Source organism: Zerene cesonia, chromosome 17 (genome assembly GCF_012273895.1).
Source record: "Zerene cesonia ecotype Mississippi chromosome 17, Zerene_cesonia_1.1, whole genome shotgun sequence".
In the NCBI taxonomy this organism is placed as follows: domain Eukaryota; kingdom Metazoa; phylum Arthropoda; class Insecta; order Lepidoptera; family Pieridae; genus Zerene; species Zerene cesonia.
In genome coordinates this window covers 5,267,508-5,282,441 of record NC_052118.1, presented here as the reverse complement: position 1 = coordinate 5,282,441, position 14,934 = coordinate 5,267,508, and the positions used below count along the sequence as shown (strand labels likewise).

Below are 14,934 nucleotides of genomic sequence, written 5' to 3'. Positions count from 1 at the left end.
AAAATGGGAGTGTGATGTCGTCACCGCTATAATCGGCGAAGGTCTGTCGACATGCGTGACCGGCGACGCTTCGTTCCAAGCTTGAGGGCAGGCCACACATATATATAACAATTATATCACGTCACCGTATTACATTTACAAAAAAAGAACTGTTTATGAAAAACATATGTAGAAATATTATAAAACATAACATCAGGCATCAGTGTAATACTAACAGTTAGTAAAGTATGTAGAATTGTTTGCTGCGATATAGTCAATCAAAACACCCTACCTAGGTAAATAAGTAAACCACACTAAGTACCTCATAACCACACCACACCACATACCACCCACAGCCAATATTTTAGAAAAAGAAACACTAGGCCTGTATTTTTAGCACGAACAATAGTTTGCCATTTCATGTTTCAATGTGGTAAGGTATCATGATCATACGTAGCGTCTTCGTGTCCGTCTGTGTCTTCTTGAAATGAGATTGGTAATAACAGGAATAATGTTTTTTGCTGCATTAAAACCTTATAAGTAGAATTTTTATCTACCTAGGAAATGGATTCAAGGGAGTTTATAGAAATATATAGAAATCTAATTCTTTAACTTATGGTTAAAAATAGCAAAAACTTCGTGCTGGAACTACTGAATACTACTGAAATAATACCTAGTTTGGTAGTGGAAGAATTTTTTTTAATAACATTCATGCTATTGTTTGTAGCAAAATACTCACCGCAAGCATTTCTTCGATAACACCCGTCTAAATAAACAATAGCAACAGAAAAAGCTACGAGTATTAAATATTTGTACCTACTTACTCATATTCTTCAATCTACTTACATAATAATATATCATTTACGTCCGAATTATTTCGATATAGACGAATAAATCTTAAAAAAAAATGCCATCATGGTAAACTAATATTAAAAAATTAGCACCTTATACCTAAATTATCTTAAGAAACGACAGAACAAAGATATGGTACCTACTTCATTGGAATTGTTATGTCAAACAAAGTCTGAACTTTAATTAATGACTTGTCTTAATACTGAACTTCCGCTCAGCAGTTAGTTATGTCGGGAAACCATTCATGAATGATTAAAATCACTTTTATTAATCGTGGCAAAATATTTATCTAATAATTTATGGAATATTTTAGTTATCTACAGAAAACTTTACACCGCTAACCATATATTGTAACCTTAACATTATAAACGCGAAACAGTATATGGATGTTCATACTCTTTCACGCCAAAACAACTGATCGAATCTGTATGAAATTTTGTACAAGTAAGATACTATTCTGGGTAAGTCCATAGGCAACCTTTTATTTGATACGCTGCAGGAAATTTTCTTTAGTAATATATGCTTTAATAAAAAGCCGCTACGATTTATTTCATATCATAAGATATAATACTTTTCAATTATTCAAAAATTTATCGTTTAAAAGGACTTGAATGCTATAGAACTAAAAATTAAATCAAAACTTACGGTTAATTGCCATTTTTATTATTACGTGCCTACAAGCTTTCCGCAAGCGTATTCGCTGCTTCACTGGAGTAAAAATTAACTTACGGTCTGGCTTCCTTACTATCTCTAGACACAAAAAATACCATAAACGCGCTTTCCTGCGATGTAAAAGAAAGAAAAGCAAACAGACACTCACAGTTTCGCAGAGAATGCTATTTTTTGTCAATCTTTTTTCGAATTTTGGGAAGTACCTAATTAGTACCTTGTGCCATCGTATTTTTCTTTATTTTTTTATTTCTATTGCTCTCTACTCTTTAATTTACCCGAAAATAATCCTCAATTCAAACATATTACACTGAACGTTCTCTATTATATTACTACTTAGGCTCAATTTTTCTATTCTATACTAATAAGCTGCTACCATTTATTAACACATGAATAGGCTATTAGTTATTTAAAGTCAAGGCACGTAGTTATTAGTTTTCGCGGTTCTTACATGGTGGTGTTTAAATAATTATATTTCATTGACAGATCAAATGTAGGATACATTTAATTCAAAGTTAACCATGTTAAATAGTACTGAATTGATTTTATAGTCACATCAAGCGAAGCGATCATATTCTAAGTATGACACAATACTATAATCACTATTATAATTTCGTGACATGATAGATAACCTTCACTCCATTATCGATGTTAAAGTTTTTACTCAATATTACCTATTTGAGGTACACAGTAATGTTTAAAATTTACTTTAATAGAATTTTGAGAAAAAAAAGATCTGTGACTAATCAATTTTATCCGATAAACATTCTTATCGATGTCTATAGATAGATGCATGTTATTTCTTTGAATAGTATCCGTCAGTTGAAACTAGGGTGAGTCAAAAATATTCACCAGACTAAGCCCCTTGTGATTTTTACTAACTCCCAAAATTTAAGGAGAATATACTCCAAAGCAAATTTTATGATGATGACGCGCTTTTAGTAGGACTACAGGAGATATCAGCTTTCAAATCAAAAGAATCATCAAAATCGGTTCACACATTAAAAATTTATGAGGTTACAAAGACAAAAAAGTACAGACGAAAAGCCAGTTAAGAAAATATTGCTTTTTAAAATTTTATAGTGATTCCAAGAAATTATAGTTCACCCTCGCATATCTAACACAAGAAAGGTAAGGTTTACCGTCTTTTCTTTTACATCGATAAGGAGAGCAAGCCGCGTCACGGTGCAGGCAACTAGGTCAGAAATGGTGACGCATTTCACTCCTCACTCTTAATGTTTTCTATACAGAAACAGAGTACCAACACATGTAACCTGTTCAAGCGCTTTTGGAGTTCTCATAATAAGATGATAGTAGGCTTCACGGTATAGACAGTTCACGGTGTCTGCTTTCGTGATATATATAATAATATTTCCGAAATTATTGGAAACAAAGGGATTTTAGTAATCAACCATAACAGGAAAAAAAAAACGCACGAAACAATAAGATATTATTTAAAAAAATAAAATTATTGGTTATCGAAAGTTTCTTCCACTAAAACAAAAAGAGGTCGATACCGGATTGAATTTTGAGGGCTTCCTTCCAAATTAATGTAATGGATACAGCGTTAGGTTTTGAATCCATACAAATACTTTGTCGAAAACTTAAGATTGAAATCTATTAAATTTAAATAATATTTATATAACATACTAGCTGCGCCCCGCGGTTTCACCCGCGTAAGTCCGTATCCCGTAGGAATATCGGGATAAAAAATAGATGTTGGCCGATTCTCAGACCTACCCAATATGCTTACCAAATTTCAGAGGAATCGGTCAAGCCGTTTCGGAGGAGTATGGCAACGAAAACTGTGACACGAGAATTTTATATATATAGATATATAGATATAGATATATCAGCCTAGATTTCGACTTAGCTTTTTTAAGTTTTAACAGAAGTAGGTATCATTGATTGATGGCAAAGGAAATTGAGACAATGCAAGAAAGAATGTCAGTGTTATCGGTTCTCTTAGAGTTAATTATTGCTGATTCCGAGTTGATTCATTACGTTTATATAGGCAATGCGTTGCAAACAATGAATCCGCGATAAGACACGCTCTATGAATGACTTATTGCTTCTGGTATCATTAATGACTTGTGTTTGATGGATAAAATATTTTAACTGAAAGTTTATGGACATATTGAACATCTACAAAATTATCTATATTTGTACAAATAATATTATCGGAATTATCTTCGCCTGCATGGTCAAAATAATCGCGTTCAAGCAAACAAATTATATACTAGCCTTTGCCGTAGGGTCAAAATCAATTTGCATGGTACAAACTTTCACCCACTATTTAAATCCCCTTGGGTGTAGAATAATAGAGAAAATATCAAAATTATTTCTTAACGGATGCCTGCATCATAGTGGCAATATGTATAACAAGCAGCCCGATCGGTTCAGTACTTTAGGCTGTGCGTTGATAGTCAGTCCTTTGCGTTTCATACACGATAAAAATCTAAGTAGGTAAGTATAGATCAGCAAATTTGTGGTGTGATTTCTGAACGTAATTTCTAGATAAGAACAGTAAATCATCATCATCAGACCAAATATGATCCCACTACTGAGAACAGGCTACCTATGAGGGTTCCGACTAATCCTCTACGCTGGCCAAGTGCGGGTTAGTAGATGTCACATGTCGTCGAATTTAGAACTTCTCGGACATGCCGGTTTCCTCACGATGTTTTCCTTCACTGTATCGAAAAGTGGTGATGTTATCCACACATGGCGTGGTCTCGAACCCCGACTTATCGATTTTGAAGTCCGAGGTCCTCACCACTGAGCTACCACTGCTAAGAACAGTAAATATTGTGGTAAGAGGAATATTCTACAAATCAATGTTATTTTATCGTTTCAATGTTTGAAATCCAAAGTTTTACTACTTTGTAGATCGTAATTTATTACTGACTGTGTTTCATGCGATCTTTATGCGGAAAAGATTAAATTTCATATGAATGTTTAGGATATTACGAACGGAAGTCAGTGTAAAGATCAACCAAAGACGGCGAATGGCATTCACTGCGTTACAGATTTCTTAGGTAAATTAACCAATGAATAAGAATCATCATACCTATCTATGTGATTTGGATAAATACCATGGTTTTCTATCATTAATCATCGGGGTGAACACCTCCAGTGCTATCTACAAAAAGTAGCCGTATTTAAAATATTTTACAACAATACTGTACATCGTTAAGGCTCAGAGACTAAATGAATAATATTTAGTCTGACGCCGAGCGTTAAGGTTTTGCCAGCAAGGATAGTGCAGAGAAATAACATTCGTAATATAATTGGAGGTCGTCGGCGGCGGAACCGGTTTACTGTCCCAAACACGATAGCATGACGTCATTCATGACATCATTTTATCCATAATATTATACCAAAATGAAAATATCTGTGGTCATCTAAATCTATACAAATATATTAAGGAGCAGAATTTATTTTAAAGATTTTGAAAACTCAATCAGCAGGCGAAAGAAACATTATTAATCGCAATTCGCAGATGAGCGGCTAGTCAGTAAGTCACTTGTAAATAAAGTAGTTTTGTTTGGATCGGAAACAAAATAATATACCTACCTAACTAGATAGACCTATTATGAAATTTCCGATGCCTTCGAAAACTTTCACTGAATTTTTAAATACTTTGGTCACAATTGTGTGTGTGTGTATGTGTGTCTATAATCAAATAGGTAAATGTCTATATTGTCAAATTATATATTATCAAGCACGTGTGTGAGGAGTGTTTAAAAGTACATGAGGTGTTCTTTTAAATTGACCCCACAGCAGCATAACGAATAAAACTGCTCTATAGACAACATTATTATAAGTCCTTCATTATTTATTTAATCAAATGGGAAAAACAATATGACTTATGGTATGATTTAGTTATTTTTCACTTATTAAATTTGAAAATACATTTATTTTTCATTACATTTCGAGAACCTTTTTTTTCGTTACTATTAGAAACTTAGAGTTGGCGTTCTAAGGTGCGGCATCTATTTTAGCGAACATGACTTTAATACTCTTAAACATAAAGTGCCATATTCAGGTCGCACGACACACCCAGGTGGTTGCCACCCACTACCCTCATTTACAGGAGAGCCACCCTTAAAAGCTAGTAATGTTTATGAAAGCGACAGCTGGTAAGCACCTTGCGATCAACCTTGCGTAAAATTTCTATTAACAACAGTAAATTACGAAAAACCTTTGGATAAATCATTAATCGAAGTCAACTTAAAATTTCTACTATCTTTTATTTAAAAAGGCGCATTTTTTTTTGTTTATTTGAACGCGCTATAATCTCAGGAATTACTAGACCGTTCTCAGGAATTAAAGGAAAAATTCGTCCACGGTTCGATACGTGATCCCAGAATGCTTTAATATACCATGTACCACGGGCGAAGCAGGCACGGACCGCTAGTATTATAAATCACGGACTGAAAATGGATGGTCGATATATTGGTCAATGAATTTATCGGTCTGTGTTATAAATGTGTCATATTTTATAAATGTTTGAATACTTAGATCAAGTGTTTAAATAGTTTAGTAGACGTTTAATTTAATTGAATCAAGAAACTGATAAAAATTAAGAAATACTACGTTAATAGTAGCTACTTTGAAATTGCTTGGGCAGTGGGCTGTTTATTGCCAATTTTTGTCCAACAGCAAATTAATTTGCAACACGCATATTATATCTACATTAAACAAATTATTATGTACCTATTTTCCTATATTAGCTTAAAAAAATAATTCGATAAATCTTGCTCCCAGAGGTTAACGCGTGAGCGTAGAACCGAATAGGGGTCCTGCGTTCGATTCCCATTGGAGTCTAAACAAAAAACAAAAGTGTCGGTCTGGCAGGACACAGAAAGCAGATTACCTATTTGTCCGTAAAGAAAATCGATTAGTGAAACAAATTCTTGCATTTCTTATACAAACAAACAAAATATATCATTTAAATAATTATGTAAAAAAACACATCTAATACGTACCAAGAAAAAAGTAGATAACTAGTCTATATAACGCTCACACTTATTAATCTTAATGCACTGCAATTTTCACATAGATTAACATTATAAGAATTATATGAGACTAATATTAACGAATTAGGATACGTTTTATGATATAAACAAATAACAATAATCGGGAAGGTAAAGATATATCTTCTCGAATTCAACATAAAGGTTAAACGATTAAAATCAACGTTTGGAAATTACTATAATTTAGAAAATATAATTCAATAAATAAAAATCACTAGGTGTACGTCCACAACACGGCACAATGCGCAATAAACTAAACTCAAAAGTCGTAAGTCGACAAGTCGTTATAAACATAACGGTATGTGAACTGGGGATTGGCCGGTATTGAACGATACATATTATAATTATTTCGCGCGTTTGCTTTAGAGTTTATACTTTAGAAAGTAGAAAAAAGGTAAAATAAAGAAATAAAAGTAAAAATATAATATTATAGCAGGTACTAACTAATAGTTTCCCTTCAAAGTATTACTTATAATGGACCCATAAAATATATACATTCAACCTTTTTCAATACGATTAACAACGATTCTTCATGTTTCACAAATTATATCACAGTACTTACCTACCAGCTAACTGAATAAATTTATAATTGATTATTTATCGGGACTCGGAAGTTTTTAGCATCCCGCCATAATTTATTTTATTATTGCGCAAAGACTATAGATTAAAATGTACAGAATATAGACACTTGACAATGTCATGCTTAGAAAGTGCCTTACATTAAACAATACAAATCTCATATTTAATATTTATACTATTTATCTCAGTCAATAACAAACAGTTCTGTTTTACACAAATTAAAAATAAATCATAAGCTTATCTTTAATAATATTTAACCCAATAGTCATGGTGTCGGATATCAAACGTCAACGTCACAACTTACTACCATAAATTGATTTGGCAATAATTTTCGTTTGCGTCCGCAAGTCGCCCATCTAAGAAAAATCTAAGAAAATATAAAAAATATTTTCAGATATCAATTTTATGATGTTTAAAATATAGCCTTAATAATTGTTATACACTTTCTGCTAAAAAATAGTACCATTAGAACCATGACAACTATATAAAAAAATAAGTAACGAGTTTTTCCAAAAGAATCTGAAGAATTAATCCGGACTATGGCTCCTGGTAATAAAGATCGACATCCAGGTCACACGGGTACAATCCCGAAAACCAAAGTGCGCAACAATTGTAATGTGCCCCAGGAGGCAGTGACACCTACAAGACGAGATATGGCATCGAATTTAGTGACGGTACCATTAATTAATCAAAATAATATTATTTTGTTTCTAGTTAAACACACGGGATCATAATAACATGGTCGAAAGCAGTCGATATAATGCGCAAAATATAATTCGCTGCAACGCTCATTTACCCATCGTGTTTCTAAATAACACTGAGTTGCTTGAAGTTTCTCAGAGCATATATTTTATTTTTAGAAACTGTTCTACACTGTTGGATTTTTGCCAAAATATTGTAGCGTGCATCTTATCTATTCATATTAAAAATTACTTTTCAGTCTATTTATGTTATTAATACATTCATTATATAAAACATGTCTGTGTAGTGATGACATATGGGTGGTTGTTTATCTAAATTTGGTCATAAAAAGGTATAATTAGTCAGTTTTCTTAGTGTGAAAGGGTTAAGGTAACCCAGTACAGAGAATATCTTGTTACAAATTTCTATTGTGTCATAACAAAAAGCAAAATTTTTAGACCTCTTTAGATTGGGTGCCAGTGTCAGAATACAATCCAAGAAGTAATTGTAACCAGTCCCGGAAGCAGACCAACAATACATCAGACCAGGAATTAGCTGATCTCGGTAATTATTAGTGTCTTTGTTTGCATGTGAATTTTAACTATATAAATACCATCATTTTAAAAATGTACACCTTTATATCAAAGAAATTTTAAACTGTACAATTTTTAACAAAAACAAATGTTTTAACAAAATCGAATACTGTAGATAATTCAGTTTCCTTCGAGAGTGGATTTGGAAGATTTGTTCCTGTAAGGCCACAACCAAGGGCTCTCCCCTTAACTGTGCAGAATCGGGATCATCTTTCTGGGGAACGGGAACATATTCCTGATGATGCAAGTTCATCTGGCTCACATTCGTTACATCCATATGCCCATCAATTGCAAAATGGTAATAAATAAATTCAGGAAGAATGTACAATTTCAAACCTATGTAAATGTGTATATAATAGCAAATTATATATATTTTTAGGATTAATTCCACACTCAAATCATGCTGCAGCTGCTGTTATGATTGTGAACCCTACCACACCAAACACTTGTGCAGGGAATATGTCACAGTCATACAATGTTTGTATTGTTATTAATTTATATGTATTTCTTGTGTTGATTATGCAAAACTAATAATTGAAATATTTTTACAGACTCCAAATCAAAACAGGAAGAATTTGACAAGAAATCTTAACTCAAATCGTAATACTTTTGAAGGCAATAATAATTCCAACAATAATACAGCCTCGGCCAGCTCAAATAGTAGATCAGGCACAAAGGCTGTCAATTTGATGAATAACATGTATGATCAAGGGCAAGGAGGTTTTAGCAACATAAACGAAAATAATCATGTGAGTACATTATTACACCATAGAACATACCTATAATATAATCAAAATGAGGTTTAAAAGATATCTTCATATTTTGTTCATATTTTATGTGTTCATATTTTGCCACTGTTATAATTCTTTCAAATGTATTAACTTAATAAATTTGTATAAATTTTATACCTTAAAATTTGCATGATTTCAGGTACATAGAGAATCTGCAAGAGCATTGGGCGAAGCAATTGTTGCTGCCTGCCCTGATGCTGCATCTGTTGAAAGAAGACTTGGACAAATAAGGGAATATATAAGAGTAACATCATCTCTAGTGGACACTATGCGTAATTCTGAAGATGAGGTATGTACTGTGTACATTGATTGAATAAAGACAATATAATGTATTACTGGTATACAATTGACTTTAAAAATTACCTCTGATGCAAATTTTCTGAGTTATTTTATTAAAGTTTATATTGATAGGTTGTTATAAATTACCTTTTCATATAGGCTTTTATTGAACACACTAAAGAAGAGTATGATGAACTTATTGAAATGATAATGAAATTAAAAGAAAGTGAAAAAAAATTAGAATCACTTCTTTTAGAAAAAACTTCGGACACATTAGATGCTATGAGTGATGACAAACAGCAACCAAACAATAATATTGATGACAATAATAATGAAAGTGAAGAGCATCTTGATAAAAGTCCAGACACTGATATTAATACTCAAGACAAACCTAGCAATGTAAAGAGTCCTAATGAAGGGAACATACCTGGTAACAGTAACAATCATTTGAAGAAAGTAACCAACATAGAGAATGAACAACTCAACAGAACACTTTCTGTTAATAAAAATATTGATGAAGCTTCAGTTGGTCAACCACATATTAATGACAATGAAGACATTGCGAAACCTGACCAAACTGGTGTAGAAATAAAAGAAATAGAATCTATACCATGCACTGAATGTGATAATGATGATGATAGGAAAGATGATGCAACACTGAATGAAATTTTAAAAAAGAATATAATTTCATGTGCAGAGAAAATGGCTCTGATTGAAGAAATGAAAAATATGACTAAAGATGCAAATAACAATGAAGAGAAGGCTGTGGTGTGTGGAATAATACTACAATGTGTGTTGGTGTTGTTCACAGCATGTATAACTGAATGTGTGTCACTTACATTACTAAATAATTTAACACACATTACATGACAATTTTTATATCTCTATTTGAATTTCATAACATTAACTTCTACATATATTTAACATTGATCTCAAATTTAAGATAAATTGAAAAAAAAATATGATTGATAGTTTTTTACTGGAATTATAGTAGTAGATACAAAAATGTGAATTATTTCTGGTTTAATGATTTTTATAAAATATAATTACTGTGTGTTGTGTTATTCTATATTTAAGTGACTTAAATATTACATAAGCTCACTAAATTTTGAGAAAATATGTAATTTGTATGTACAATGCCTACCACTAAAAATAGTTTTTGTGTAGTAACCCTGAGTTGAATGAAGACAGTGTTTATTCATTTTATTTAATTTATCAATTCATTTTTAGCAAGATGTTGTGGTGCGACCTGTATCGGTCCAGAGCAATGGATCTGTATACAGTGAAAATGAACTGTGGCAAAATGAAATAAAAAATAAAATGGAAATGTCTCAGATGCGATTGTCAGCTTTGAAGCAACAACAGAAGAGATTGATCAAGTATCAGGTAATATTGTTTTGTAATAAACCATATTCTCAGATGTCCTTCTTATTACCAACTTGATAATACTTGAAGGAGACTTTTTTTATGTTTAAATGTGCTTTATCTATATAAATGTACTCTATTTTGTTTGGCGAATAGGGGAGCAGGAGGGTTATGACCCTCCTGCTCCTGGAAAAGTATATGTACTTTTCCATGCCCTAGTACATTCCTTTATTCCAATCCTCAGTGCTTTCCAAAATAAACCTTTAATATTAAAAGCAATTGCAGAGGGTAAAGAAATTGCGTTTTATTAAACGCAATTTCTTTACCCTTATTCTATTGTAATTTAAAACAAAACTATTGTTTTGTTTTTAAATTACAATAGAATCTATATTTTTACCTTAATTAGTATGTATAAGTGCTTATGCTGGTTATTATTATAACATATTTTGTTCAACATGTAGGAAGAAGCTAAACAGCAATTGGAAGAATTAAATAAGGAAAGGCAAAATCAAGAAATGCATCACGCATCAACTTCCCATGACAACTTTGGAGGTTCACAGGTAAAAATATTTTAACTTCCTCTAAGTGTACAAAGTTTTAATTAATTTGATCTTGATATTTTTGTCATTAATCTGTCATCTACCTACTGTTGTAAAAAATAAATCTATAAAACATTTCTATCTAGTGAAATTAACTATATTTCGTATTATTAAAATTATTCTTATTTGCTATATTTTAAAATATGTAAGCTGTAATTGAAAACTGTCTAATATTCATGTTTTGATACTACTACTAATCCTACTAATATTATAAATGCGAAAGTTTGTAAGGATGTGTGTGTGTTTGTTGCTCTTTCACGCAAAAACAACTGAACCGATTGCAATGAAATTTGGAATAACATATAGGCAACATTTTATCCCGATATTCTTACGGGATACGGACTTACGCTAGTGAAACCGCGGGGCGCAGCTAGTGTTTTTATAAAATTTCAGAAATAAATGTTTTCCTGAGACCGGATTCTTAGATGTCTTATTTTGGATTTCAATTGAAACAAAAACAATAATATTGCAGAATCTCTCCGTCAACGCGAACTATATTCATCCGAACCGTATGTACGCAACAAATCAAATCGGGGTTGCGACCACGTTGCCGCAAACGTCAGATCACCAAGGCCACGCGAACAACATGGACACTGACCACGGCCGCTCCACGCACTCGGCGCAGAGTGACGACAGATATCTCATGAGGGATGGCAATATTGCTTGCAGTGAGGTGAGAAAGTGTGAAAAGTTTCGATTTTTCTTTCCTAGTGTATAAAAAAAAAACGGCCAATTACGAGTCGGACTCGCGTATCCAAGGGTTCTGTACAAGTAAGCCAAAGAGCAACTGCAAAAAAATGTGGTTGTTAAAGCAGCAATAAAAAATCATGAAAATTTTAACCGTCATCACGGTTCATGAGACGAATAGACGGACAGTGTTGTTTTGAGAGATAAACATACATTTAAATGTCAATTCAGGAAGCAGCCGGTGGTGGGCGCGATAGTGAAGTGGAAGATGACGAGGGAATACTTCACGAGCGTGGGCGAATGCTGCAGCTCAAACTGCGGGAGTTACAGATGAAGAAACAACATATGGAAAATCTGGTATTCTATTATTTTGTGATACTGATTTGTCTTGACTTTATTTTAAAATTATGTGACTAAAATAATTTACTTAAGTTTACAATCCTCTAACCTACTTGTGTTAAAATTTTGTTCCATTAATGTAAATCGATTCAATAAGTTTCCGCATTAACAGTATTATTTTTATGTCTATTTCAAGCAGTTTGATGTCTTCTTTATTTTCCAGGTGACCGAATTCCAAAAACTACAAATGGCGACTCGTATCGAGCCATCCCATAATACTTACTCCAGTTCGGGTGAAGATAGTGGTGAAGATGAACCGTCTCGAAAATGTAATATTTGAATAAAATTTATCATTTTATTTAGTCTTTAATAAAAATAACAATGGTTAATTATGATAATTTTGTGGTTAATTGTATAAATATTTATATTTGATTCTAGGTAACAAGCAGGGTGTCAATCTTAAGAATGAAGATCCCTTTAAGTTGATGGAAATTAAAGCTATTAAGACTGCTCTACAAAAAACTAAAGGTAAACTATTTTGTTTTATAGCATGAATTCCTATTATAATAGCATTTCTATTTAATGTTAATATTATATTATTTTATATATCTACCAAGTATTTGAGTTGCATAATTATTTTTGCTCTTTAATTTGGAATTTACTATATTAAATATTTTATTTACATACTGTAAATGATAAGTTTATATTGTTTCAATAAAATAAAGCATATTTAAAATTTTATAGTAATAACAAAAAGTAACTACAATAATGTGTTATCTAATCTTCTTCTAAATGTATAAAGTAATCTCAAATTTCGAGGTACAACAAGTATTCCTGCCATTGTACCTCGAAATTTGAGATTTAACTCAGTAGGCTTTTATACAAACAGTAACATAATTTACATTATACCTTACAGATCTCATGCGATCAGTGGAAACTTTTGAGGCTGATCATTTATGTTCAGTTCCTGATGAGTCTTTCCACATGCCCTCACATTCAAATAACATTCATGATAAGTAAGTGATGTGTCTTGTGTTTTTCCTGCGTTTTGATATTTTATTTTATTTTATTGGTTGTAGATTTAAATAAGTAGTCGAGTTGGAAAAAACAATAAACTCTGGATAATATATAATAAAGCAGTGGTGGCTCAGTGGTGAGAACCTCGGACTTCAAAATCGATAAGTCCGGGTTCGAGACCGGGTGAGCGTGCAGGAAATAAATTGATTTTTCAATTTATCTGCGCATGTAGATAATATCACCACTGCATAAAACGGTGAAGGAAAACATCGTGAGGAAACCGACATGTCCGAGAATCAAAAAGTTCGACGACATGTGACATCTGCCAACCCGCACTTGGCCAGCGTGGTGGATTATGGCCTGAACCCTCATAGGAGGCCTGTGTCCCAGCAGTGGGAACATATAAGGGCTGATGATGATGATGATGATGAATATTATAATTTTATACATTTACAAGAATTGTTTGCTATTTATAATTATCGTATTTTACAGCAAATCAGAATGTGATGTGAGCGTGGGAGGGTGGTCAGAAGGAAGCTTGTGCCGGGTGCAGAACCCGCTACCACACAGACATAAGCTAACTAATGAGCACTCGGCGCAACGGCATGCCCCACAACAAATACAAGGTAACTTTTCATCTTATGTCACAAGGAATTTTTATTATATTCGTAACCATATAACTAAAATCCATAACCCGAAACCTTGATCCCCTCATGAAAGGTCTGTGTCTCTCTAGAGGGAAGTTTTAGTGGTGATGATGATGATGACTATCTTTTACGTTTACTTAAAATACGTTTTACTTTTTTAAACTCAATTGGATCGTCGTTTATTAACAGATATTGTAATTATTTATAATTATTTTTAGGTCACGAGGCAAACATTAACTCGCTACAAGAGTTGGCGCAGGAATTGCGTATGGAGACTGAAAAAATAATGGGTGAAAGAGCGCGCATCAAAGATTTAGTTACTAATAAAGGTTATTTTTATTGAATACTAGCTTTTGCTATTAAGTTTAAAATATATTAACTATAATAATATTATAAAGCTGAAGAGTTTGTTTGAACGCACTAATCTGAGAAACTACTAGTCCGATTTGAAAAATATTATATGTACCATGGGCGATGCCGGGGCGGATAGCTAGTTATACACATAAACCTACCTCTTGAATCAATTAACGCTATTTGTTATTGATTGATTGATTATCCTCACCTCTTGTTTCTCTATTTATGGGTTATTAACACGTTTGTATCTTACATATTATGTAAAGTCATATAAATGACCTTAGAACAGTTACAGACTGTACTGACTGTACTGTACACAGCACTGATGGAACTATTCTAGGCTTTCGTTTGTATTAAGATCTTAGGGAGAAGCTGGCGCTTGACTACTCAGGCAAGTTCTCTTGAGCGTAGCCTAAAACGGGTGGAACTTATTCACATTTTTAATGTTATTTAGTCTATAAAGT

At 32.6% G+C, this 14,934-nt stretch overlaps 2 protein-coding genes across 2 annotated transcripts in view; one reads left to right on the top strand and one right to left on the bottom strand.

Moving 5' to 3' along the window:
* Nucleotides 1-6,798, bottom strand: part of LOC119833203 — a 17,535-nt gene extending 10,737 nt beyond the window's left edge. Inside the window, exon 1 of the mRNA XM_038357115.1 lies at nucleotides 6,492-6,798. The gene's annotated coding sequence lies outside the window, so the exon portion shown is untranslated. The remainder of the gene's footprint in view (nucleotides 1-6,491) is intronic.
* A 633-nt stretch (nucleotides 6,799-7,431) lies between these two features.
* Nucleotides 7,432-14,934, top strand: part of LOC119833369 (pericentriolar material 1 protein) — a 15,064-nt gene continuing 7,561 nt past the window's right edge. Inside the window, exons 1-16 of the mRNA XM_038357355.1 lie at nucleotides 7,432-7,792; nucleotides 8,258-8,363; nucleotides 8,508-8,690; nucleotides 8,772-8,869; nucleotides 8,944-9,141; nucleotides 9,323-9,472; nucleotides 9,622-10,230; nucleotides 10,693-10,848; nucleotides 11,289-11,387; nucleotides 11,899-12,099; nucleotides 12,345-12,470; nucleotides 12,676-12,781; nucleotides 12,891-12,980; nucleotides 13,369-13,468; nucleotides 13,962-14,095; nucleotides 14,335-14,445. Coding sequence (XP_038213283.1) covers nucleotides 7,658-7,792; nucleotides 8,258-8,363; nucleotides 8,508-8,690; nucleotides 8,772-8,869; nucleotides 8,944-9,141; nucleotides 9,323-9,472; nucleotides 9,622-10,230; nucleotides 10,693-10,848; nucleotides 11,289-11,387; nucleotides 11,899-12,099; nucleotides 12,345-12,470; nucleotides 12,676-12,781; nucleotides 12,891-12,980; nucleotides 13,369-13,468; nucleotides 13,962-14,095; nucleotides 14,335-14,445 — 2,602 coding nt within the window. The 5' untranslated portion in view covers nucleotides 7,432-7,657. The remainder of the gene's footprint in view (nucleotides 7,793-8,257; nucleotides 8,364-8,507; nucleotides 8,691-8,771; nucleotides 8,870-8,943; nucleotides 9,142-9,322; nucleotides 9,473-9,621; nucleotides 10,231-10,692; nucleotides 10,849-11,288; nucleotides 11,388-11,898; nucleotides 12,100-12,344; nucleotides 12,471-12,675; nucleotides 12,782-12,890; nucleotides 12,981-13,368; nucleotides 13,469-13,961; nucleotides 14,096-14,334; nucleotides 14,446-14,934) is intronic.